This window comes from Herpailurus yagouaroundi, unplaced genomic scaffold (assembly GCF_014898765.1).
Source record: "Herpailurus yagouaroundi ecotype Mexico unplaced genomic scaffold, PumYag 246, whole genome shotgun sequence".
Taxonomy (NCBI): Eukaryota; Metazoa; Chordata; class Mammalia; order Carnivora; family Felidae; genus Herpailurus; species Herpailurus yagouaroundi.
Window position 1 is genome coordinate 12409458 of NW_024412463.1, and position 25690 is coordinate 12435147.

Consider the following 25690-nt stretch of genomic DNA (forward strand, 5'->3'; position numbering starts at 1 on the left):
GAGGGGGAAGGTGTACGAACGGTGGCAGGAACTGATGCAGGTCCGCTTGTCACCTCAGGCGTGTGAGAGGCTCCCTGTCCGGAGGCGGGCGCCAGAAGAGCAGTTTGCGGCTGTGTCCTCCCGCGTGTCTAGTCGGAATCCTGCAATTACCAGGTTTTCTTTCTCATAGTAACCCTTAAAAGGGGCTTTCAACATTCTTTCTGAGGCCGCGCTGCGCCATACAGTGTTCTTCTGTTGACTGCCACCCCCCAGCCGCACTGTCCTGTGTCCACTGGACACGCCCTCATTTACATTTAAGTTAATTAAAATTCGGGGCCTCAGCTTTCACTGAGCCAAGAGACACACGCAGATGTAGGGTTAGGGGAGCTCTGAGAATTGCTCGCGCTCACTCTAATTACTTTTAATTACAGGTAAGGCCCATGCATTTTCCAGAGCGTAAGAAGATAGTAAGCATTACTCAGTTTTTATGGGGTACCCTTGATTTGGGAGCCAGGTACAACCACCCTTGCTGTTTGATTGAGAGGCGCAGGGGGAGGCCTCAGAGCGGTGGTTATCTAGCTCCATCTGCTCCGTCCAGAGCTGGGCAGTTGGCAGGCTTTCTGCCCTTGGCCGGAGGACGCCAGAGGAGTCTCTGCAGCGGTGCGGTATCCCGCGTGTTCCTTGGTCCGCCTGCGCTCCCTACCTGCACCGGGCAGTCGGGGTGCAGCACCCAGAGGGTGTCTTTGGCCGCCCACTCAGGGAACAGGGTGGACAGCATGAACTCTTCTGATGTGGGTGTGATTGATTTCTCCCATTGCGAGCAGCCGGCCAGAGAACCCCACCCCCTCATCCCTGCGTGCTCCCCCTGAGGGCACAGGGAAGGCAGGAAACAAACGCCTTGTTCAGAACCAAGCATGAACCCGTGATCAGTCTTCAGGAGGAAGATCACTGAAGACCATTTCCCAAATTGGAGGTTTTCAAACAGACTTCATTTCAGTGATGTTATAATTGGGAGAGTGGCAGTCTCATTCTGTCTTCAATAATTTAGAGTGTACTTAAACCAGTGATGGAAAAAAAAATTTTTTTAAAGATGATACTACTGAGGGGCACCTGGGTGGCTAAACCGGTTGAGCCGCTGACTTCGGTTGAGGTCATGATCTCATGTGTGGTGAGTTCAACCCCCGCGTCGGGCTCTGTGCTGACAGCTCAGAGCCTGGAGCCTGCTTCGGATTCTGTCTCCCTCGCTCTCTGCCCCTCCCCCGCCCCTGCATGCGAGAGCGAACTCTCTCTCTCTCTCTCAAAAATAAACATTAAAAAAATTTTTTTTTAAGATTAAACTATTCAGTTTGTACGAGTGCTGTTGTTATATTATCTGGTAAATATGAGAATACACGCGCAATCTGTGTGTCTGTCATTTATCTGAGCTTCTTTGCCCTCACGTTCTTGAAATAAATGCCAATAAAGTCAAAGAGAGAATGCTCAGAAGGGCGCTGGAGATGGACGGATACCATGCTCCTGTGGCCCAGGAGAGAACGTGCACATGACAGTGTGCCTGTACCAGCTGCCTGGTGCTGTGGCCATCAGCCCGAGTCCGGGGGCACCCAGCATCCCTGGTCTCTGGTCCCTGCGTTCGGGCTGCTGCGTGACCTTCATCGTTCCTACCATAGGCCCTCAGGCTCGGCAGTGGGACCTGTGCTCACCTTTTTGTCTCCCAAAGAATGAACTTGCAGCTCTGGGCTCTGCTTGGCCGACAGGAGGGCAGAATAGAACAGCGTATACAGGGGGTTGGGGTGGTGATTTCTCCCCAGGAACACCCATGTGAGATTCCCAGCCCACCGCAGGCTCCCAAGGGGAGGGGAGATTTTGCTCCCGATTTATTACAGAGGAAGGCAAGTCACACTGTCTTGCAAGCCACTGACTGCAGACCTTCTGACGATGCCTGGACCCCATGGAGGCCATGAGACTATGGGTGTCATACAGGCCCAAGAATGCTATGGCCTTACCATGCCCCACCCCCTACTCAGGCTCTGCTTCCTTCGGCTCCTGACCAGACAGGAAAGCAAGACAAAGACAGGCTCCACTTTTGCCAGCAATCAGCTGATCTTTCCCTCCAGCACTGCAAGGGCGCCTGGGGGAAGGTGGCTCATGCACCGGGAGCTTCAGAACCACACATGGGGACGAGGCACACGCAAACTCAAGACCAGTGGGCTGACAGAAGAGTATGGAAGGTTCACATTGCCTCCAACTACAAGAAACTGCCCCATATCACGCTTTGGTTTACTATTAAAGAACAGTCTATTAATAACACATTTTCCTTCAACCACGGATCTGAGGCCAGATTTTTTTTTATATGCTTCATTCTCACTAATTTTTTTCCCCTAAGTGTCACTTATTTGTTTGTTGTAGCTGTTTACACTTTTTATTAGTGCACAAATGTACATGGGGAACGGTGGAGAGAGAGAGGGAGAGAGAAAATCCCAAGCAGGCTCCATGGTGTCAGCACAGAGCTCAACTCGGGGCTTGATCTCATGATTATGAGATTATGACCTGAGCTGAAATCAAGAGTCGGACGCTTAACCAACTGAGCCACCCAGGAGCCCCTGTTTGTTTTTTTTTTAAAGCAAACATTGTTAGATATTTGTGCTACAATATCACTGTACGTTTTCACCAGGTCACTAAAATCAAATGTGATTTTTCAGTATCCAGTTAAGATCCTAGAGCCCTTGTCTTTTCTGTTGTTTTTCCACTTTGATTTTATTTTACATCTTTTATGCTTTTATTTCACTTTTGTTTTACATTGTTTTGTCATTTTCCATTATATCTTAGGGAACTTCTAAAATTAAGGGGTTTATTTTGCAATTAAAAAAATTTTTTAATGTTTATTCGTTTTTGAGAGAGAGAGAGACAGAGCGTGAGTGTGGGAGGGTCAGAGAGAGAGGGAGACACAGAATCCGAAGCAGGCTCCAGGCTCCGAGCTGTCAGCACCGAGCCCTATGCAGGCTCGAACCCACGAGCTGTGAGATCATGACCTGAGCCAAAGTCGGATGTTTAATCAACTGAGCCCCCCACGCACCCCAATAGGGGTCTTTCTTTCCTTAAGTGAGATTATTACTTTCACTAATTTTTTTTTACTTGGGTAGAGTTGCAGCACAATACTGTTTCTCAAAATGTTATGTTAATATGTAACGGGTGGATCATTTCAGATGAATTGCTCTTTTTTTAATTTCTGAGTTTTAATTTCTAACATGGTAACTGTGAATCTGCACAATCTACATTAACAGAAAGTTTATGAAACCAAAAAGTTGGAAAGAATTTCCCAAAAGCCCGGTACAGCGGTGCAGCCACAGGACACAGAAACACAGCTCCCAGAGGCTATAAGTGTGTCAGCTTCCACACTGCTAACGACGCACGTCCTGTCTGCAGGAAAGCAGTTTTGGTGGCTCGAGGTTTTTTTCTCTGTACTTTTGCAGTGAACATGTGACATGTATAACCAGGAAAAACATTGACGTGATATAATAGTGCCTACCTGTTTTCCTCATAGTGGACATTATAAAGATCAGAAACTTCTTTTTTTCTTTTGTTTTTTTATTTTTTTTTAATTTTTTTCTCTCTTTTATTTTATTTTTTTAACGTTTTATTTATTTTTGAGACAGGGAGAGACAGAGCATGAGCAGGGGAGGGGCAGAGAAAGAGGGAGACACAGAATCCGAAGCAGGCTCCAGGCTCCGAACTGTCAGCACAGAGCCCGACGCGGGGCTCAAACTCACGAACCGTGAGATCATGACCTGAGCCAAAGTCAGACGCTCAACTGACTGAGCCCCCCAGGCGCCCCTAAATGCACGAATGTCTTAAAGTTAATTATACTGGGGCACCTGGCGGGCTCAGTCAGTGGAGCACGTGACTCTTAATCTCAGGGTTGTGAGTCTAAGCCCTACGTTGGGTGTAGAAATACTTAAAAACAGATAAACCCTTAAAAAAATAAAGCTATGAATTATATGTCTGCAACTTCTGGTTGCGGCTGAATTGTGTCCCTCCCCAAAACATGTTGACATCTCAACTCCTAGTAACTCAGAGTGTGACCTTACTTGGAAATAGCGTTGTTGCAGGCGTCGCTAGTTAAAACGAGGCCATATTGTATTAGGCTGGACCCTGAATCCAACGTCTCGTGTCCCATAGAGACACGCACAAAGGGGAGACGGCCATGTGGCCACAGAGACTGGCGTGACACATGTACAAGCCAAGGGATGCCAAAGATTTTGAGTGTTCAGCAGAACACCAGCTCTGGTTCCCCATCCCAGGGGAGAGCAAAGCTCATCACAGCACCAGCCACTCGGGTAAAAGTCCAAACACTTCTGCCCCTGCATCCTGGCATCGGAGTTGCCAAGGAAACCATGAAGCAGCCGGGCGCTGAGAGCAGTTTAGTCATGCGAGGAAGAGGAAGAGGCAGTGGGGTCTACTTGGGTGGCTGGTCCCCACGGCCCCACCTCTCCTGTGCCGCAGGGGGAAGGCCCCACCCCCTGAGAGCCGGGGGCCTGCCTGACGGTGCAGGCACAAGCAGGACTGAGCTCGCGGTGGGGAAGTGTGTCCCGCACAAGTTCTGTGGGCTTCTTATTTGTTGGAAAGAAGGTTCCAGGCCCAAAGCCCATTCTTTTTTTTTTCTTTTTTTGTAAGTTTTTAAGTATTATTTCTGAGAGACAAAGAGAGACAGATGGTGAGTGGGGGAGGGGCAGAGAGGGAGACACAGAATCCAAAGCAGGCTCCAGGCTCTGAGCTGTCAGCACAGAGCCCGACGCGGGGCTCGAACTCACAAACCGTGAGATCATGACCTGAGCCGAAGTCCCACGCTTAGCCGACCAAGCTGCCCAGGCGCCCCTGAAGCCCATTCTTAAGTGGTGCTGCTTGGGACTGAAAGGCTGCCTTTCCCAACAGCCAGAGCTAGGAGAGGCCAGGAGGATTCTCTGGCCCAGGTTTCAGAGGAAGCACGGCCTTGTGACCCCTTGATTTTCGGCTTCTGGCCTCAGAACTGTGAGCAAATACATTTCTGATGTTTTCAGCCCCAGTTTGTGGTACTTGTCACCGCAGACCTAGAAAACTAATATCAATGGTGAAGAGCGAAACTTCTTCAGCGAAGAGAGAGACGGCTCGTTTCTTCCGCCCCCACCTGCACGCAGCCACAGCTGAGCTCACCCAAGGGGAAGCCTGCGAGAGGCTGCAGGGAGGCCCTGCCCGGGACAGACATCTCTCTGTGCCGCCATCTGGCCTGTTTTGCTAGACGCCGTATTTTGGGGCGGGGGCCCGCCGCAGCCCCCAGACACTGAGGGAACACCAGCTGTGTCCACAACACACGGGTTGCTCAAGACAGGACTCCTGAGGCGGGTATAAAAGATGCCCATAGATCCTTTGACACACTTCCTCTCCGCAGGTGGAGCCTGACTCCCCTCCGGTGCGGGCTCTTCTTGGTGATGTGCTGCTGCTTTTTTTTTTTTTTTAATGTTTATTTTTGAGAGAGAGAGAGAGAGTGTGGGTGAGCGGACAAGGGGTAGAGAGAAGGAGACACAGAATCCGAAGGAGGCTCCAGGCTCTGAGCTGTCAGCACAGAGCCGGAAGCGAGGCTCAAACTCATGAACCGTGAGATCACGACCTGAGCCAAAGTGGGACGCTCAACCGACTGAGCCACCCAGGCGATCCGGTGACGCGCTTCTGACAAAGGGCACGTGTGTGCTCCGCCCAGGATCGGTTCACGCAGCTCAGGCGGCTCGCCCCGAGGGGACCAGCCCTGGGAGAGTTCATGGGGAGAGGACCTGAGGCTGAATCCGCATAAGCGGGCCAACGTGGGGATCCTCCAGCCCAGGTCCAGCCTGCAGGTGACCAGGGCCTCGGCCGATGTCCCAACCACGACCTCAGGAGAGACCCTGAGCCAGAAGGCCCAGCTCCTGAGACCCTGATTTATGGACGCTGTGAGATGAGGGGTGTTGTTTTAAGCCACCGCTTGGGGTAACTTGTTCCACACCAGTAGATAACTAATACGGGACTGGCTCCCCAGAAGGGCTCCTGCCTTTCCTTTTCTTTGTTAGGGAAAGCGTGATCTGTCCGTGAAGGGTTCCTCCATGTTGTGACTGTTGCAGATGCCATCTGCCCCTCGCTGCCTGATTAGGGCCCCCCTAAGAGTTGAGAAGCCCTGGTCTGTGACCAGCCTGGTCCTCTGGGAACGCCAGGCTCCGTGGCGTGCATGTGTCTATGTAACCAGAATACAGCCGTGCAGAGCTTATGCCTCATGAAAATATCCTCAACACGCTCCCTTTCTCTCCCATTGTCCCCAGGCTTCTGATGGCTCTATTCCTTGTGGAGCTGTGTGTCCAGAGTCTGCCTTTCCCACCTGTCCCTGGGAAGGGGAAGGTGAGGATATGGTTCCCACTGTGTCAGCCTGGGGAAGTCGCTAGGACTGCCTCAGGGGAGGGCCAGGAGTGTGGGGGAGAGGTGACGGAGTCTCCCTGGATCCTGGGGAGCAGGCACCTACTCAGGGCCTGGACCTGAGGCCCATGTGTGGGCCTGAACAGACGCTGCGTGGACAGCCACCAAACATGCCTCCTCCCTATTAGAGGGGTCCCTGCTGGGCACCCCAAATGGCTACGTGGGTCCCATGGAACAGGCCGACGACCAGTTGAAGTCCAAGGTCTTCTCGTTCTCCTTTTGCCGCTCAAGGAACCCGTTTTCTGCCTGTGGGCGATCAGCTGCGCAGTGGGGTCCACAGAGCCGTGGGGTACATCCCTGGGAGGCCAGGACCCACCCACACCTGAGTGAGACCCACAGGACGGTGCAGTGAGAAAGACAAGCCTCAGACCTCAGGCCCCCATGTGCCCCCCATCGCAGCAGCCGGAGGCCCCCGAGCCCAAGCTGCCAGGACAGTCCCGCTGCAGCCACAAGTCCTGCCCCCTCCCTCACACTGCCACTGTCACCTGGGGCTCCAGAGAGGAAAATGGACTGGGTGGGTCATTTCCACACTCACTTCTTAAAGCCCCAAGGTCGTTAGAACTGTCGGTAATTGTGATTCAAACAAGCTTGATAAGGGGCTTTAGTCGGAGTTCTACACTAAGCATTCAGGCACTCACGAGGAGTGGCCCTGAAGCCCGTGTGACCCCACAGATGCAGGATGCACGGGGCACAGTTCAACCGCTTCTTAAACACGCGAGTTTTTCTGTCTGTAGTCATTCATTTGATTTAATTTAAAGTTCACTTCCACTACGTGGATGACGTCGGCACAGCCACACTAGGCTTCCAGCTATGCGAGAGCTGCCCCGGCTCACAGATCCAGCCTTCCCTTCCCTTTCCGCTTCCCCTTCTGAGTCCCACAAAAGCCACATGTGGGTTCCAATCCTAGCTTGCCACTCCCTCGGAGGCCGTGTGGGTGGGGATTAGGAGAGTGGGTGTGGGTCCCTACTTCCTCTAAGTCTATGGCAGGGAACCTGTGTCTACTGTGCGCTCTGGCTCGGCCCTGGGAGACCACCAGCAGTGCCCCTGTAGGTTTCTGTGGGACGGATACCGGGGCACTGGGCGCTGGACCCACCTGGTTTCTGAGGTGCCGGCTCTGGGTCCTGCAAGAACCTGCAGTCTGTCCCCTCATGCTGGCCAGCAAGAGGATGGTCAACAGGGACCCTGCCCTCGGTGCTCAGCTGTGGGATGAGACTGCTATGGAGAAGGGCAGGATGCCACGGTGACACAAAGACTGGACACCGCCCATGTCCAGCAGATGAAGGCCTCACAGGCCAGCGCTGGGGGATCTGGAGATTGCACCCCCGGCTGAAGGAGGGGAAGGAGCCCAGTCCAGGAAGGTCTTGGCAGGAGAGGCCTAGGGCCACGTCTCCAACCTGCAGGTTGCCCAGAGGGGGCCGCTGGTCAAGAACGTCAAGGATGGAGAAGGGAGGAAGGCGGTTTGGGAACCCTGTGCCCCAGCATCTGAATCTGCAGGCAGCTGGGCCCCCTACTCCCTTTGCTGTCTGTTCCCTGAGGGGCGCTCGTGGCTGCCACTCACTCACGCCTAGCCACACCTGTCCGGAGGCAAGCCTGAAAGGCCCATGGCCAGGAGCATCATGGGAGCGTCTTTCTACCAGAGTGAGGGCATGCGAAGGGGCCAAGACTCAAAAGAGCTCTGAGGACGGGGTTCCCCAAGGGTCTGTGAAGTCCAGCAGGAGAAGAGCAGTGATGATGGAGGAGGGCTTTCCCCACATGGGTACTGGGCCAGAAGCTCTAGGAGGGCACTCCTGGGAGGAGGGGCCAGCAAGGGGTGCCCACAACCCTCTAGACCATGGCGGCTCGCTCCTGGGTCCCTGGTGGAGAATGCCCACTCCCTGGGAGACTCAGGCCAGGCCATATCCCTCCCCACTCCCACTTCAGCCACAGGCAATGGATGTGGCCTCCCAGGTCAGCCCAAATTGCCCCTTGAAGACCAGGTGGTCTCAGAGGACCCCTCTGCGACCACAGTAAAAGGCTGCCAACCGTACCCACCAATTCCAAAACATTCCACTGCACAGACGGCTTCCTCGGCTGGCCGCAGTGACAGAATGCCCTGCCCCGAGGTCCTTCTTTCTTCCTCCGTCCCCTCCCACGCGCTCAGGCCCTCTCCCACCGAAGACGGCACAGGTGGTGTGCCTTTGCCTATCGGCGGGGAGCTGGCTCAGAGGATGTGCCCCAAGTGACAAGGTGCTCACAGGACAACCCAGCATAAGGACCCACATGTTCCTGCTACCACCACTGGATTTATTGAGGCTGCCACCACGTCTGCTAAGAGGGCCACCAAGAGGGGCCCCAGCCACTGCCCGGCCTGGTGCCTGAACTGAGGGACTGTGTGCCATGTTCTGGTGGCTCCTTGAGGGAGAGCCTGTGGAGAGTGACAGGCCACAAGGACTGGACAGCTCAGAGCGGAAAGAGAAGCATGAGCTAGGAGTGCAGGGTGGGGAGGGGGCAGGAACCAAAGTTGCATCTAGACAAAGTGGGACAAGACGAAACCAGAACCCGCGTGTGTAGACGTCTCCTCTCAGGGTCCAGGCGCCTCTGGTCCGCAGCCCCTTAGCCGGACATCTCCTCTCGCTGCTCCTTGTTCCTGCGCACTTCAGCTGCGTGCAGCTCCTGTGAGGACCGGTGGAGGTGGGCGGGGCCCTGCGCCGCGGGGGCGAGAGGGGGGCCCGCCCCTCCCTCACACCCAGTTTTCAGGGACCCTCCCAAGTGCGGGAGAAGCGACCAACGAGGGCACCTTAGCGACCAGGACTGAGGGTCAACAGAGAGCAGGAGGAGGTCCGCGTCATCCTCTGAAAGTGTGGCCCGAGTGCGGGGACTGGCCCTCAGTGCGACTGGGGTTGCGCCCAAACCACAGAGGGGGAGTTGGAACTCAGGTAACTTCCTTGGGATTGCGGACTCCACGGTGTCCCCTGGCACCAACCTGGTTCCACCCTGTGGTCTGAAGCAGAGGCCACTCCCGGGGGCTCCGGCCAGGGCAGGGCCTCGCCTCACTCTGGGCTGTCTCCTAGCTGGACAGGGAGCAGCCGGGGCGCGAGAGCGCTGGTGGTGCGGTGGGCAGGGGCCAACCGAAGGAAGGGGCTCGTGGGTGCTTCCCCGGCCCCTCCCCTCTTCTGGCTCAAACCCGGGACACGCGTCCTTCCGGGCACTTCCAAAACAATGACCACCCGTTTATTACCGCGGCTATTGGCCCTGTACCGGGACCGGACAATTGGCCTTGGCTGTGGCACTGCGGGAGGCGCCCAACAAATGCAGGCGGAGCCCGCCTCTCGCGGCCCGGGATCCACCCCGCCCCGGCACCGCCCCCTGCGTGGAGCCCCGCCCCTCCCTGCTTTGGCACGCCCCCTCCCGGTCCCGGTCGCGTTCCCTGCTCAGGCCCCGCCCCGGCGCGCACCTTCTCGCGCAGCCGCTCGCGCAGCGCCGCCAGGTGCGCCTCGCGGATCTCCTTGCTGAGCTCCATCTTGTAGTTGAGCTTCTCCTCCGCCAGACGACTGAAGTTGTTGTTCTCCTCCAGCGCCTTGTGCAGCACCTCGCGCTCGTGCTCGCGCCGCTCGGCCAGCTGCTTTAGCACCTGCGCCTCCTGCGTCTGTGCGGACGGGCGGGGGCGCGCGCGTGGGCGGTGGCCGCCCGCTCCGCCCCGTCCCGCCCCCAGCCTGCCCCCCCCGCCCCCGGCGCGCGGTCTCGCCCCGCCCAGTGCCCTCATTGCCCTGCCCTGCTGCCCACTGGACGCGCGTCCTCCAGGAGCCCGGATCTACACTGTCCTGCCGTCGGCGAGGGTGTCCACCTGGTCCCGCTTTGCCGGGGACTTCCTGGGCTTTAGCATCGCAAGGTCCGCGTGCCCGCAGAACCCTCGGCCCCAGACAGACCGGAAGCTGCTGACCCTTTCTGTGAGTCCTCAAGCTCCCAGAGCTGCCCCTCCCACGAGGCCGAGTGCGCCCACGCAGTAAGAGAGGCTCTGTCCTGCTCGCTGCCGCCTCCAGAGCTCCTGATGCACTCAGGGAATGTTGGAGGAGCAGATCAAGTTCAAAACTTAAGGGCTGTCACTGAGCCTTCACTGTCTCCTCTAAAAAGTAGGTGCGTGATACGCACCAGGTTCTGAATTCCCTAAGGTGCGGAGAGCTGTGCGCGGGCCCCCAGGGCTGGGGAGAAGGGACTGGTTGGGGCAAGGAGCCCGGGACTCCTGGCTCTACACTGTCTGTCCTTATTTGGGGGAGGGGCTGCTTGTGAGGGTCAGAGACCCAAGGATGATCACCCACACTTCCTTCCTTCTGGGCCCAGCCACGTGTCAGTCACTACTAGCTAACCCTAGGAGGCCTGGGTCCCCAGGTTTCACTGGGACATGCTACAAGGGATCCAGAGCCACTGCCCCTGCCCAAGGGGCAGCCCTCGGCACTGTACTCCTGAGGGTACCCCTGTTGTGTATGTTTCAGTCTCCATGGGGCTGGTGTGAAGGGGAGGGGTGGGGAGGGAGGCTGGGGCCCCCTGAGCTCCTAGCAGGTCTGGGCTTGCAGCCCCCAACACATGGCAGCCCCTTTGTTCTCACTTCTCTGCCCTGGAGAAGGGTGCTAGTCTAGCCTCATGTCCCAGGACTCCTCCTGGCTGTGGCCAACGACATCCTCTCCAACAGCCTCTGCTTCCTATCTGTCTCCGGCTGGCTGCCATTGGGGATGCCTTATCCTCCCTGTCCCATTCTGATCTCCCCAGAGGCGATCCAGGGAACCATGGGACCCTCTCCACCCCAAGCTAATAGCCAAGCAGCAGCTTGGAGTACCCTGTGCCTGGAGGGCTCTGTCTGTGCCCATCCAGGCCTCCTGGCCACCTTCCTCAGGACCTGGAGGCAGGGGTGGGCTCCTCACCTTCCTCCGTTCCTCAGCTGCCTCCAGCCGCTTCTGCAGCCCCTCCAGGGAGGTGTCCTTCCTCTTGGGGGGAGAGGAGAGCACTGGGCTCTCAGGGGACAGGTCAGAAGGGGACTTGAGGATGACCTCGAAGCTCTGGCCAGAGGCCCTCTTGTCCAGCTGCTTCACCTCCATGTCTGTAAGACCAGACGGGGACTTCAGGATGCTGAGGGGGCCTGTTCCCAGCACACATCCAAGTCAAGGGCTGGGGGAGGGAGCACGGCTGCTCACGTGGGACTCCCAGGCCTGAGCCCCTAGGACCACTGCCCCCATCAGAGCTTCCCTCTCCAGAAGCCAGCTAGGGGAGCGTGTGGGGGAGGGGGGTTGGAGAGGCCATGGGGCCAGGGAACAAGGTAAGGAGGAGGCAGGCACTGGTCAAGCAGGACCTGTCAGTGGCCCGGGGCACACTCACCCCCATACTGGTAGATGGTGTTGGGGTGCGGCTGTGAGTAGAAACAGGAGCAGATGAGCGACAGCACTGACAACTCCTTCATCTTCTCCTTGTAGGCTGTGGGCATGAGGCCAGCATGAGAGGGCGCCACCACCTCACCTCCTGGTGGCCCCCTCGTCCTCTCCCGGCATTCTTCCCATGCTGTGTCTCTCGGGAAGTCTGTTTATCTCGCTCTCTTTTCTGTTCCCTCGCCTCTCTACGTCTCTCCTCTCCTCTTCCCGCCTCTCCCCACCCCCCCAGAAGTTGACGGTCTTTCCCTGGCACCCCTCCCTGTGTCCTGCATTGTTCTGCCTGCTCCAGGCTCCTTGTGCTCCCCTCCCTCCTCTTCTCTCTCCTGGCATTTCTGTTTGTCTCTGTTCATCCTTCTGTCTCCCTCATGCTCTGTCACTCTCTGTCTGTATCTTTCCACATCTCCATGACTCTGTCACTGTATTTTCCCAACTCACCCTCCCTGTACTTCCTCCTCTTTACTTCCTCCCCTTTCCCTCTCACAGATACTAACCACCACATCAGATGTGGTGCTTCTGCAGGCAGCACTTTCTTGGGCTGTCCACTTGGGTGAAGCCCTCAGAATTCCTCTTATGCGCCCCCCCCCCCCCTACCCTGCCGGCGGTGCAGCCCCCCCCCCCCCCCCCCCCGCCCCATCCCCCAAAACCTGGCTCTGAACAGGCCCAGGCTTTCTGTTCTTCTAGGGCCAGAGGGTAGGGAGCTGTCCGTTCAGCACCAACACCTGCCCTCTAGCTTTGCAGAGCAAGTGCCCACAGCCAGTGTCCCCATTGCCCAACTAGAAAAGGAGGCCATGAGCCCTGTCAGAAGATGGAGGAGCCCACTGTCAGAGTGGGAATGAATGAGCTATTTGTGGTCCATTTGTGACAAGCCAGACCCCAAAGTAGACACGTTGGTCAGGTGTCTCACTAGTGTTTAACCATCTTCAGGTCCAAGACTGTCCCCCTGCTCAACCGAGATGATACTGGACCCAAGGGGTGAGGGTGACTTGTGCAAAGCCCCTCAAGTACAGTTCAGGTGGTCTGTGTTCTTTCCCCAACTCCAGCATGTCACAAAGACCAGGAGGCTCCGAGACCCATGCCCCCGCCTCCCTGGCTACAGAAGCTGGGACAGGTCTCCAGAGAGACGCTCCAGAGAGGCAACATGGCTTCTGTGAAGGAAAAGCTACCTACAGGGCTCTTCCCAGGGGCAGATACCAATTTGGACAAGTGTTGAGGTGGACAAGAAAACTCCTGATCAAATTTCACATGAGACAATGTCTTTAAGTTGAGTTAATGTGAAATTGGGGAAAGTGCTGGTGTAGAAACAGGACACAGGACAGAAATCATCAGGCCCTTGTCTGAGGGAATAGCTCACAGTGAGCAGGGTTTTCTCACAACCAGTGCAGAGAATGATGTTATTTGATCTAAATGTCCTGATGATCCAGACTCCTCTGGAGAGAGCCCGAGAGACCTTAAAGGGAGCACAATGAATCCTGGGCTGGCAGCAGGGAGAGCCTTTAAGGGGCTTGGAGGGGAAGCAGGGCAAAGACATATCTTGGTAAGTGGGCCAGACGGGGGCAGGCTTCCAAGGGAATTTCGGCCTGAGTTGCCAATTTTATTTTTTCACAAGCAGAATCTATTTGTGCATTTTTGTGCTGTGAAAAGTTAATTTTAAAAAGAAGGCAGAGGGTACATCACAATACATGTGCTGGGGAGTTAGAGAGTGTGAGAGCAGGCAAAGCAGCCCTTCAGAAGCAGCAGACCAGGAGGCATTTGGGCATTTGGAAAGGCTGGGGAAATCACCAGCCCTGTGCTCGGAGGCAAGGTCAGGACGGGAGCAAGAGGGTATCTGGTCAAGGGGACATAACTTGGGTCCTGGGAGAGGCCAGGAAGGAAAGGGCTCAGTCTAACCCTGCCACCACCAGCCTCCCTGGCAAGAGACAATGCTTCCCCTACCTCCCAGGGAGTCCTTCTACACCACATGTGAAACCTGCAAATGGGTCTACCATACAGGCCAGGAGCTTGGGGCCTCGCTGCTGCTCAAGCTCCTCTCTGCCTTGAGGCTGAGGTTTTCCTGGGAGAAGGAGCTGCACATTTATTACAGAGGAAGAACAAGTTCACAGACAAATGTCACCTCAGCATGGAGGGAGGCTGGCAGCAGTTCAGGGAGCAGGATGGGGAGGTTTGGCAGGTGTGAGCACCGCATTGTTAGGATAGAGGGGAGAGGGATGGTAGGGCTAAGGCTGAGTCAGAGCTCTCTGAGGTCACAGCTCAGCCCAGGGGACCAGTGCCAACTGGAAAGTGAGGGACTCTGTCCTACAGCTGTAAATAGGGGTGCAGCTCAGTGTCTGATGGTCATGGAGATTCCCTGGGCTGGTTTCTCCCAGGCTGATGGCCCAGGGGGAGCTTCCTTCCCTGAGTAGCCAAGTGGGAAGGGGCACCCCCCAGAAGGGGGCTTTGGGAGTGAGGCTTGCTGTGTGGTTTGGCTACAAGTTGGAGGGGACTGGACAGCAAGTGAGGAAATTGGCAAATTTGCAGAGAGTGAGCCAGGAAAAGCCCACACATGGGGCCGGAGAGCAGGGCTGGGCCCAGCGGCTCCGAACACAGGAGGTTACACCTGTGTCCTCAGAGCTGGAGGGCTTAAAGGCCATGTCTCATTGCAGAGGGAAGAGGTTGAGGGCCAGACCCATCTAGGCACCTCTCCATACACAGAGCTCAAGTCAGGAAACCCCTCTACAGCTTGGAGGCATGCCCTTTCTCCCCCTCACCAGGACCCTTCTCTTCCCCATCACTGACTTCAGGGAGTCATTAAAAAACAAATCTCTGCTGTGAACTGGATTGCTTTCATCTCCCCCCTCCTCTCCGTTGTATTAAATGTTAAATATGCAAATATGCACATTGGCCTTTTGGATGCTTAGATCCCAGGTGAGCAAGAGTTAGAAGGCACCACCTCAGCCTACAGTGGCATGGTAACAATAATGACATCACTCATAAGGTGGGCGCATGACATCCATACTCCCAACTGACCCTCAAGACCAGCCAGCCCAGGTAGATACGCTTGTCAGGCTCATTTCTACTGAGGGGAAAAAAGAGACTCAGAAGGCAAGGGGCCCAGCCAGAGTCGCACAGCATGCCAGGATGGGAGCCTGGTCATGAGTCCCAGCCTCTGACTGTACTTTTCTGCTTGGAGCCTCATGGTGGTGGTGATAGGTGGTGTCTAGTCAGAACTGGGAGGGCAGGGGGCCCACAGATGCCTACTCACCCCTAGAAGGGTCCTGGAGGCTGCTAATTGCTTCTTCACAGATGAAACTCCTTGCCATCCAGGCTGCCCCTCTCACTAGCCAGAGTCATATGCAATGTGCTGGGAGCCCAGCATGGCAGGAATTGCCAGCCGAATTCACCTTTCTCTGAGCAGGAAACTCTGCAAAATGTGGCTGCAACAGTCACACTGCCCAGCACAGACCGGGCACGCACCTCTCGTCAGGCAGCAGGCCGAGCACTGTTCCTGCACTATCTTGCTGTCTCTCAGAACAAGCCCAGGGGAGGTGCTGTCACTCCCATCCCCATCCACATGCAGCCCTGAGAGTCTAGGTAGCATGTGCAAGGCCTCCCAGCTCAACAGAGTTGCATAAGGAGACAGACATGAGCAGGAGTCTACAAAAGTGTGTGAAGAGCTGAGCATCTGGGAAGGACATCAAGAGATGGCCGCCTGTCTGCTAAAGCTGTGTTCACTCTCTAGAGAATAAGGTTAGCTAGGGTGCCCATCTCCGGGATGGAGGGGAGGGAAGGGAGGGCCACCTGTCCCCAGGTGAGTCTCAACAATATAGCCCATCAGCAGGCACTCAGCTTTTCGGTCAACAGAGGAAGAGAAAGCTAAGGTCAATCTTGTAGTGACTATGAGATCATAGCAGACAATGACTCTAGTCACCAAGGCCAAATGAAGCCCACCAGCGAGCTGGGGCAGACAGGCCACTGAGGCCTGGGAGATCAGCTCCAATCAGAGAGGCCTCTTAACAGAGAAGCCATAGCTGGGAGTCACTTAAACTGACTTCGGTCACAACCACTGGTGCGCTCACATAGCCACTTCTGGGCCAAACTCCTATCAAACTTTTATGAAGATGAGCACAGGCAGGTACACGTGTGGGCTGTGCTCTACCTAGGGCAGCACCAATGGTGAAACAGGAAAGGCCCAGCCCCATGTGACTCTGGCCAGGGGACGTTCTCCAGCTGGCATGCAGCACATCCATGAGGCAGTGGCTGTGCTGGACAAAACGGATGGTGAAAAAGTAACCTGGGCACCCAGAAAAATCCTGGGGCTAAGCGTGGGTCAGCAGGGCCCCAACAAGGCACTGCTGGTATCGGGGCTGGGAGGTCAGTGTCGGGCCCACCTCTGAGAGCCATCAGTGGTGCCGTTTTGGCTATTTCCCTTCACCACCTAATCTACCTGCTCATCTGTCAGACAGATGGCAGGAATGAGGCCTACTGAGGGCTTTTATTAAAGGGGGTTCTTACTAAAGGGGGTGAGTGAGAGAAAAGGCTGAGAGCGTCGCCCACAAGTGGTTGCTCTTTGTCTCCCACTCAGGCACAGATCCTGAGCAAGGGCCTGAAGCCCCACCTCAGTGTAGGACTGGGGTAACACTCTGGCCATGAGAAGGACAGACTGCCCTCAGTTCCTGGAGGGGAAGGTCTCATTCTGCCCAGAGCGGATCCCAATATCTCTAAGGATGTCAACAAGAGAGAGCAGGGGGCGGATGAAGACCAGATGGACAGACCCAGTGCAGGAGGGGTGTGGTCAGTGACACACATGTTCCCCTCCTGGACAAGTGCAGAAGTCACCTGGGGCCTGGAGCCCAGGAGGCCTAAGAGGCTGGGCAGGACTGGGCACATGTGAGTGGGTGGAGCTCTGCTAAAGCTGTGTTCGCTCTCTAGAGAATAAGGTTAGCTAGGGTGCCCATCTCCGGGATGGGGGGGAGGGAAGGGAGGGTTGGGAGTGTGGTTCCGGATGGAGTGGGGAACGGGGTGGAGGTTGGGGAGGGGGTGCTGCCCTGCTGTTCCTTCCACATGGAATGCAAAGATGAAGCTGGTTTTGGAGCCCAGAGCATTCCTGGGGACAGCAAGCCCAACGTCCTCACATCCAGGGTCACCTGCAGCTCTCCTGCGTCCAGTAACTGCCCCGTGTCCACCTCTCCGCCAGAGCTCCCCTCCTGGAAGGCCCCGAGGGAGGAGGGTCGCAGCCTTGGTGGGGGGGGGCGGGAAGAGGGGGCGGGAGCGGGGGGTCTGTGGATCCGCAGCTTGGGAGGCGGGGCGGTCGGGGAGGGAGGGGCAGACCCCTCCTTGCTGGAAGGGCTTGGAAACTGCAGCAGCCCCTCCCCCATGCAAACCCTGCTGCGCAAAGGGCGGTGGCTTTTTTCGACCAGAACGGGTGGTACCTTGTCGCAGAGAGCGGTCCCCAAGCCCGCAGCAGCGAGGGGGGGGGTGACGCTCGATGGGGGCGCGGCTCCCCGCTCGCTCCCCAGTCCTTCCGCAGCGTCCCTCCAGCCCCCAGGGCGCTCCTTTGGCGCAGGGAGGGCCCGGGCCCGCCAGCCCTGGGCTAGGGCTCCTGCAAAGAGTCCTACCCTCCCAGTCCCCAGCCTCGCGAAGGCGAGGTCCGACCAGGATCTGCGGGAGCCGGGCGCCTCGGGGGACGCTGTCCGCACCTCTCCAGCGCGTCCACCCAGGGGCACCGGCCCGCGTCAGGCCCGGGAGCCACTCTGCCACAGTCACGCCTGGCCTGACACGGCGGACACGGAAGGGGCAATGAGCCTCCGAACCTGACGTTCTCACCCTGGGTGCTCCCTTGGGCGCGGCCCCTGCCCAACGGCCCACGCTCGCCGCACCAGCGCCACAATCCTTGCCCTTGGGGCACCAGGTCGCCCCAACCCGTTGGCCTGAACTCTGGCTCATGGGGGTTCGGCCCGGCCGCGCCCCGCGCTCTGAGCGCGGGGTCTGAGATGTGGAGACAGGAGTCCGCCAACAGCCCCTGCTTTGGGCGAGGCCAGACAATGGCCTCAGCTCAGACCCGCCGCCGCCCCAGGAAGCCCGCGTGCCTGGCGCCTACCGGACAAGGTGCTGGCCATGGTGCTGGCGGCGGCGGAGGCTGCGGAGGCCGAGGAGGCGCGGGCGGCGGCTGGAGCTGCAGTCGGCAAATGCTGCAGTGCTGGGGAGGGGAGAGAGCGAGGGAGGACGGGAGGCGGGCGCAGAGAGGGAGGGAGGCAGCGAGGGAGAGAGAGAGAGAGAGAGAGGGACGGAGAGAGAGTGCGCTCGAGAGGGAGAGAGGGAGAGAGAGAGAGAGAGAGAGAGAGAGCGCGCGCGCGCGCGCGCTTGAGCGCCTGGCTGGCTGTGGCAGGGGCAGCCGTCAGAGAGAGAGGAGGGAAGACAGGGGAGGATGGGAGGGGAGAGACCCGCCTGGGACGAAGGGTGGAGTATTGCAGCCAGATGCCCATCCTCCCACTGCTTACCTCTTGGACCCACTGCTGCCCAACTTGGCTTTGGCTTTGTGCAGGCTTGGGGGGATGGTGGAGACATTCCCCGTTCCCCAGGGTGGGCGTGGCAGGAGGGGACAGACCCCAACAGCCGGGGGGGGGGGGGCCCCCGGCCTTGGGAGAGCTCCTCACCTGAGCCTGGGAGGTGCCTTCTGTGTGCCCAGGGCTGTGCTGAGGGGAAAGTTTGTCGTCGACAGTGGGGGTGGGGATTGGTCCGGAAGGCCTCCAAGGAGCATCCCAGAGGATGAGCTGATTCTGAGGCAGAAAAGAGGGCAAATGGGGATGGTGAGGCCTAGAACAAGGGCTTTGAAGGAAGACAGAGATGCGTTCCAACCCCAGCTCTGACACCCACTTGCTTGGTGACTGGGGCAAGTTTCTGACTTCCTGTGCCTCCATTTCTCAAGCGTAAGATAAAAAATAACGGCAGTCTCCAGATGATGGAGGAGAAGAGGGTACACCCTTGGTGAGTGCGTGGGGGTCATGCCTCCCCTCCTCCTCTGGGCTTAGGGTTCTGGTTGGTACCCCAAAGGGAGAGCCTGGCAGAGATGGTGGGTCCTTTCTTGAAGTGACCATCTCTCCTCCCTTTGGGGCTGGGAAGTCAGAGAGATGGAGTGTCACTCCCATTTTAGGGACAGAGCCACCGAGGCCTGGAGAAGTGCTTGCTCCACAAGCAGCTAAGTCCAGGAATAAAACCGTGGGAAATCTCAGGAGCCCGCACAGCGGTCAGGTAGGCACACACAGCTAATTACAGGAATAAAACTGGGGAATCTCAGGAGCCTGCACAGGGGTGAGGTAGGCTCAGAAAGGGAACTGACAGGAACAAACCTAAGGGTCAGAGTCAGCCTGGAGCAGGCCCAGCAAGCACGTATACAAAACACACCTTGAGATACACACACAGCGAGTGTGTTAACATCTGTCTTGTGTTCCACATAGTGTCTGACCCACATGGGTATCTCACAAAGCCCGTAACAGCAGGCTCAACTCAAATTTGTTGACTTGATCAAGACCTCTGTGCCTGCTGGGCGGGGCTGGCTATGGTCATCCTTCAGCCTTGGTGTCCATTCCCTCTCATCTTTCGTGGCTAAGTTCAGTACACGGAATTTGTAGGTTATAATTTGTAGGAGGCCTGGCAGTCCCCATGTGTGGTTTGTGACCAGGCAGCTCATGCATCAACTCAGGGTCTCAGAGTCCTCAGCTCCAGTCCTGCCCAGGGGGCTCGAGTCCCTGCCCTACCTTCCTTGGACTTCTGGAAGCACCAACACCTCTGCTTTTAGAAGACAGGGGTGTGTGGACCTGAAGAGGAGGACTCCTGGCTCTGAGACTTGCTAGCTGCTGGCTTTGGGCGATCTGCTCACCACCTAGCATGTTCTTTGTGAAGTGTGGATAATAAAAGAACTTATCTCAGAGGCCATTAGGAAGACAAACATGTCAATGCCTGCGTGGATGGTAGTGAAATCTGTTTGGAGTGAGTACTCAGCAAGTGTGTGGCCAGGTCTCCTCATCTTCTCCAATCTCTAGCTGAGAGTCTAAGACAAACACTGCACACCCCCTCACAGGTGGGACAGGTGGGGGGGGGGGGGTGGATGCCAGTGGTCCATGTGCTTCTCTAAGCACGATGTCACACATCTAGGCATTAAACAGAGCCCATGAGAAACTCTGATGTCAGCATTGCCAGCTGGCTGGTGCCTTTTGGGACAGGCTGGGGTCATCTACAAATACCTACAGCCTACAGAGCTGTGCAGACCCCTTGGTCCCACTGCTGACTGCCAGCCGGTGCTAGGTGCTGGGGAGTCAGGGGGGTCTACCCTCACCAGTCGGGGGGAACATTGGCTAGAAAGTCGGCTGAGGGTCTCCAGGCCCGAGCAGCCCTTGGGGAGAAAAGGGGAGGAGGGATCACAGCTAACCAATCCGAAGGTTTGTGCAATTGTCTGGACAATCCAGGTGGCTCAGCCCAGGGAGGAGTGATGGAATGCAGGCTCTGGTGGGGAAAGCATCGAGGGAGGAGACGGCTGGAACCCTAGGTTTCTGCCTGCGGGCGATGGAGGTGCCGTTCCCCAGGCTCAGGGTCGACGGCGGGGGCAGGGTGGGGCCTGGAACCGAGCGCGCGGACCCCTCCGCAGCGGAACGGTTTCCGCGGGGAGCGACGCGCAGCGGACCGGAATTAGGGACGGAAGTGCAGCGCGTTCAGTGACGATTGTGCGCCTCAGCCCGCCAAGTCCGAACCGGCTGACGGCGGAGGAGACGCGGTGTCGTGCTTCGGTGAACTGGGGTAAATTCCTGGGGACCCCGGGTCGTGCAAGGCTCCCCGCGGACACACGTTGGGCCGTGAATCGCACAGACCCTGGAACAGATACTTTTACCCGAGCGGCGCCTCCCGAAACTGCAGCTCCCGGCAGGCCCCGCGCCGCTTTGCGCCCGCGCGTCGGCCATTCTGCCGCGCGGCCTTCTGGGGCCGGTAGTTTTCCTGTTCTCGTGGCCTGCGCCCCGCGCCGCGCGGAGCCGGTTCCCAGGCGGTGGTTCCCCTGCGGGCCGGGCTCTGCAGGGAGGGCCGTCATTCGGTGTTTACGTGAACTGTCCGTTAGCCCCAGTGTCTAGGCGAAACTGGTACTGGACGTTGAGGCCGGCCCAAGCCGGGGGTCTGGCCTCTCCAGCTCCGCTGGCACTAAGTGAAATTACTGCAGGCGGAGCTTGTGGGACTGCACCCGGGCTCCGGCTGTCGTTGTTTCTGTGGGTCTGGCCGACTCTCCCCGAGCAGGACCCAGCTGCGCGGGGCAGAACGAGGCAGGGCTGACGTGTAGGTTCCTCATCTTCCCGAGCTCCTTATGATAGGACATCACAGGCTTGCCTTCGACCTTGCGGGGGGGGGGGGGGGGGCCGGCCCCATCGATCGGTGAGGTGGCTTGGCACTCCAGAAAGGCCTGCTATAAGCAGTCTTGCCGTCTCTGCCATAGGGCTTCCTGCTGGGAGCAGGGTCACGTCCCAGCGCCGCTGGCTGGCATCACTTACCCGCAGTGGCGGAGATCCTGAGATGTTCGGAGGGGTTTTGTCTCACAGCCTGCTTATCAGCCAGCCTCAGTGCCTTCCTGAGAACAGGCCAGTATGCCCAAGATAGCCCTGAATGGCGTGACAGTGGACTTCCCCTTCCAGCCGTACAAATGCCAGGAGGAGTACATGAGCAAGGTCCTGGAGTGTCTGCAGAAGGTACAGCTGCAGATGGGGGGCTTTGTGCCCTGGGAGTGGGTCCACCTTCCTGTTCACTCCTGCTGGGCCCTGCTGGGAATGAGGTCTCCCTCTGGATACAGAACTCAGTCATAAATGGGGCTGGGGTTCTAGGAAAGACGATAGGGAAGTAGGCGGAAAAAGACACTTTTCGCTCCTAAGGATAGTCGTGAGGTCATAGGCTTGGGAGCACCCTGAGGCCCACTTGAGGATCTGGGGGAGGTATTTCCACATGGAGGGATAGTCAGTGCCCAACTGTCATTTTGGAAGGTCTTCAAACCCCAGGGGTGTGCAGGAAAGTTGGTGGGGGGGGGGGTGCAGGCTGCTTCCTGCTGGCTTTCTTGGTAGGCTTTCTCACACCCTCCTGAAGCTCCCAGCCCCTGAGGGGCTCCTGACTGCTGTTCTGGACACGGACTCCTGCAGTGAGGAGCCTGGTGCCCAGTCCCGGGAGCGAGGGGCACAGCTTTGCTGATGTGCCTTTGTGTGTCTCAGGGTTTGCGGCTCGGGCTCCCGCCTGTGCATGCAGGTCTACATAGGTCGTCAGGTTCTGTTCAGACAGTGCGAATGTCTGCATGCAAAGTCGCAGAACAGTCTTCTGTCTTGAGATTTGGAACCTAATTAGTCACTTTACTACTTGTGTTACGCGGAAAAATACTTTAGGTGATGTTCTGCAAGCTGTTTGTTAATGAGGGCTGAATTAACCCGGTAGCTTTTGGCTTTTGGTTTGAGAGTGGAAGCACTGTCCAGTTGTCCACTGTTCCCCAGGCCTTTCGCCACCTGCTGGGTGGGCTCTGCCTGGACAGAACTGCCCCAGACCAGTGTCAGGTGGGCGGTGTGGTCTGCACTGCCTCTCTCTGCTTCCCCGTGACCTTGTTCCTGACCCCGTTCAGAAAGTGAATGGCATCCTGGAGAGCCCCACAGGCACAGGGAAGACACTGTGCCTCCTCTGCACCACGCTGGCCTGGCGGGAGCACCTCCGTGACACCATCTCTGCCCACAAGATCGCCGAGAGGGCGCAGGGGGGGCTTTTTGTCGATCACACCTTGTCCTGGGGAGCTGCCGCTTCCGATGGAGACAGCACAGGTGAGGCTCCTCTTGGCCCCTCTGGGGCTCCGTAGAGAAGAAACGCAGGGACAGAGTGGGCTGGTGAGGCTGCTCCGTTCTTTCCCAGCATCTGGCCGTGAGCCTCAGGTCGGAGCCACGTGTTCACACTAGAACGCCGCGGCTAGCCACATAGCTCGTTCCTGGGGCTAGGTGCGCAGGGTCGAGTTGGCCACGTGCCCTTGGGTTAACAGCCTGCGAGAACATTGCCGGAACTGTGACCTGCCCTGCTTCCTTGTGTCTGGGCAGCCTGCTACTCGGACGTCCCAAAGATCATTTATGCCTCCAGGACCCACTCGCAGCTCACTCAGGTCATCAGCGAGCTTCGGAGCACCTCCTACCGGTAGGGCCAGGCGGCACTCACCCCTGCCTCGGAGTTACGGGGGGTTGGCCTTGGCCAGGTGGTTGATGGTGGCATTCTGCCTGGACCCTGCCCGGAGGGTACTGTCTGCTCCGCGTCCAGGGCTGTGTGCGGGCCAGGCTGACCCTGCTGCCCACTGCTTATGAGAAAGCGGCTGGGTTAGCGGCAGCCCGAGGTCCTGGAAAGCAGTGTGGTGTCAGCTGCGGGAGCGGGTCACCGTGGCAGGCGCGTGAAGGGGGCGGCCCTGCCTCTGTCGGAGCCCTGCACAGCTGCGGGGGTCCTGGCGTCCTGCCCCAGCTCCTGGGTGGGGGAGCACAGAGTAGGTGGGGTCTCCTCCGTCTGCCCCGCTGCCCCTGCCTTGTCTCCTTGCTCACTCTGGGCGATGCAGCAGAGAGAGTGCCGCCCAAGCCTGGGGTCCGTTCTGGTCCCAGCCACTCCCTCTTGTGAGTTCTGTCTCCCGCTGTGCCCCCCGCAGCGCATGCTCTTGCTGCCGGATGGCGCTGGGGGCTGGTGCCCTCTGGTTCTTGGACCCCACGGCTCTCTCTTCTGCCAGGCCCAGGGTATGTGTGCTGGGTTCCCGGGAGCAGCTGTGTATCCACCCTGAGGTGAAGAAGCAGGAGAGTAACCACATGCAGGTGGGCTCCTGGGGTGGCTCTTTCCTTCGGCTGTGCCCCCGCGGGACAGCCCGGTGAAGAGCTGGTGGGGGCAGGGCTGGGACAGGACTCGCTCTCCACACATCGGGCAGGGTGCTCCCTGGCTGGCCCGGTGCGCTGTCCTTTCTTGACCATGTGCCCGCCGGGCCTGCTCCCTCTTTTTCCCAGATCCACTTGTGCCGGAAAAAGGTGGCCAGTCGTTCCTGTCACTTCTACAACAACGTGGAAGGTGAGAGGGGGTTCGTGGAAGCCACTCCTGCTGCTCGCTCAGCGTACAGCCAGGTGGGCTTGGAGCACGTGCAGCCTCTTAGGCCTCGTGGCCTGCTGGCTCTCCCCTTCGGGCTCCAGAGTGGCCGCGGGGGCTCAGCGAGGTGCAGTGGTCCGAGCACTGTCTCCTGGCCGCGGGCCTGCCCTGGGTCGTGTGCAGAACGGCTCATACGCCGGGGCAGGAGAGGCCTCCATCCCAGAGGGGCCTCCTGGCAAGGCTGGCCTTGCTGCGGTCTGGGAACTGGGATTTCAGGGCTTCACCATTCCCTGGTAGGGGCTCTCAGGGCCTAAACTGTTGGTGCAAACAACATGGTTTATGCTGAGCAGAGTCTGGAATTGGGGTGCTCTCCAGCCAGGGCTGCCTACGTGACCAGCCCCCAGCAAAAGCCCTGGGCGCTGGGCTTCTGGCGAGCCTCCCAGTAGACAGCATTTCACACGTAGTCTCGGCTCATTCTGGGGGAGTTAGCTCAGGGAGGGGGTTCTGGAAGCTTCTCCGTGGTCTCCCGAGCTCCACCGGCTTTTCCTTCTGATTTCGGCATGTGTCCTTTGACCGTGGCTCCCCTGAGTCCTGGGAGTGCTCTGTCCTTTGGTGCTGTGTCGGGGAGTGGGCAGCCTCTCCCAGAGGTGGCTGAAGTGACTGGCACAGGGTCATGACAACAGCTGGCCCTAGTGTGGCTCGATGGGTGCATGTGCAGGTGCCCACGGCCTTGGTGCATACTCCTTCCTCTCCTCGGGCCCGGAGTGGAGGGCTGGCGCTGGTGCCCTTGACTCCAAATCTGTCAGATCTTTGCTTTTCCACGGTGGGGGTGCCCCTCACACCTGTCAAGGACTTCTGGAACCAAAAGCAATGGCAGAGGGGCTTCTTTGGGGTGTGGCCTTTACAGTTTCCTGTCTGCAGCTAGAGCTCTGTGGCTTGTGTGTGGGTGGGGGGTGGGGGGGGCCCCTGTTTCTTGCCTCTGGGTTGGGACTCAGATCCTGGCACAGAGGCGACATGGGCCCGAGAGCAATCACAAGACAGTGGTGGTGCTTTGGAGCACCCAGCATGCCAGGGCAACGCTTGCTCCTGGGGGCGGGAGCCGGGGATCCCCCACCTCCCAGTAATGGCCCCGTTCCCGGAGCTCGCTCTGCGCCACCTTCTCGTTTGCTGTGTTGTTTGGTCTGGTGGCACCGAAGAGCCTTGGAACAGCAGCGAGCACAAGCCTGGCCTACGGGGGACTCAGACGAGCGCAGCCGCTGGCCCCGTGGCCCGGTGTCGGCTCTGGCCCTGGTTCGGAGACTGCTGGCCGACTTGTTTGTGTTAGGGCTGTGGGTGTTGGGGTCGCTCTGACGGCACCGTTGCCCCATTACCTTATTTACCTTTTGCTCGCAGCCCTCCGCCTTCAGTTCTGCTTTTGCGTGGGCACCGCAGACAGGCTCGTGAGGCCTGATGGCGTCCTCTCTGTTTTACCCGTTGTGGCCGCCCTGACTTCCCTCCCCATATTCCAGGCAAAGAGGGTGGCATGCAGGTACCCTGTTCACGTGCCACAACCTTTGACAGCTCCTGATGGAACTGTCCCCACCACCTTCCCACAGCTGTTTGTGGGTCAGCTCTCCACTCTCCAGCCCTCACCTGCACTTCTTCTCACCTGCACTGTCTACACTCGTACCGTCGACACCCGCGCTGTCTTTGCCCACACCATCCCCCCCTGCACCGTCCACACCTGCACCATCCCCCCTGCACCATCTCCCCCCTGCACCGTCCCCCCC

At 58.1% G+C, this 25690-nt stretch overlaps 2 protein-coding genes across 13 annotated transcripts in view; one reads left to right on the forward strand and one right to left on the reverse strand.

Moving 5' to 3' along the window:
• Positions 1–8712: 8712 nt before the first annotated feature.
• Positions 8713–18084, reverse strand: STMN3 (stathmin 3). Its single transcript, XM_040459931.1, has 5 exons — positions 17920–18084; positions 11797–11892; positions 11346–11521; positions 9884–10075; positions 8713–9102 (listed from the first exon to the last, which is right to left on the reverse strand). The coding sequence occupies exons 1-5, from the start codon at positions 17936–17938 to the stop codon at positions 9043–9045; spliced, it is 543 nt and encodes a 180-aa protein (XP_040315865.1). The 5' UTR covers positions 17939–18084; the 3' UTR covers positions 8713–9042.
• A 2409-nt stretch (positions 18085–20493) lies between these two features.
• The window catches only part of RTEL1 (regulator of telomere elongation helicase 1), a 31519-nt gene continuing 26322 nt past the window's right edge, over positions 20494–25690 (forward strand). For 5 of the 12 annotated variants that reach the window (XM_040459914.1, XM_040459917.1, XM_040459920.1 and 2 more), the window contains exons 1-6: positions 20502–20612; positions 21295–21544; positions 22453–22645; positions 22913–23006; positions 23578–23659; positions 23846–23906. In XM_040459914.1, the coding sequence (XP_040315848.1) occupies positions 21443–21544; positions 22453–22645; positions 22913–23006; positions 23578–23659; positions 23846–23906 (532 nt within the window). In that variant the 5' untranslated portion in view covers positions 20502–20612; positions 21295–21442. Of the gene's footprint in view, positions 20613–20840; positions 21138–21294; positions 21545–22452; positions 22646–22912; positions 23007–23577; positions 23660–23845; positions 23907–25690 lie in introns of those variants that run through there. The other 7 variants (XM_040459918.1, XM_040459919.1, XM_040459922.1 and 4 more) reach the window with 3 other exon arrangements.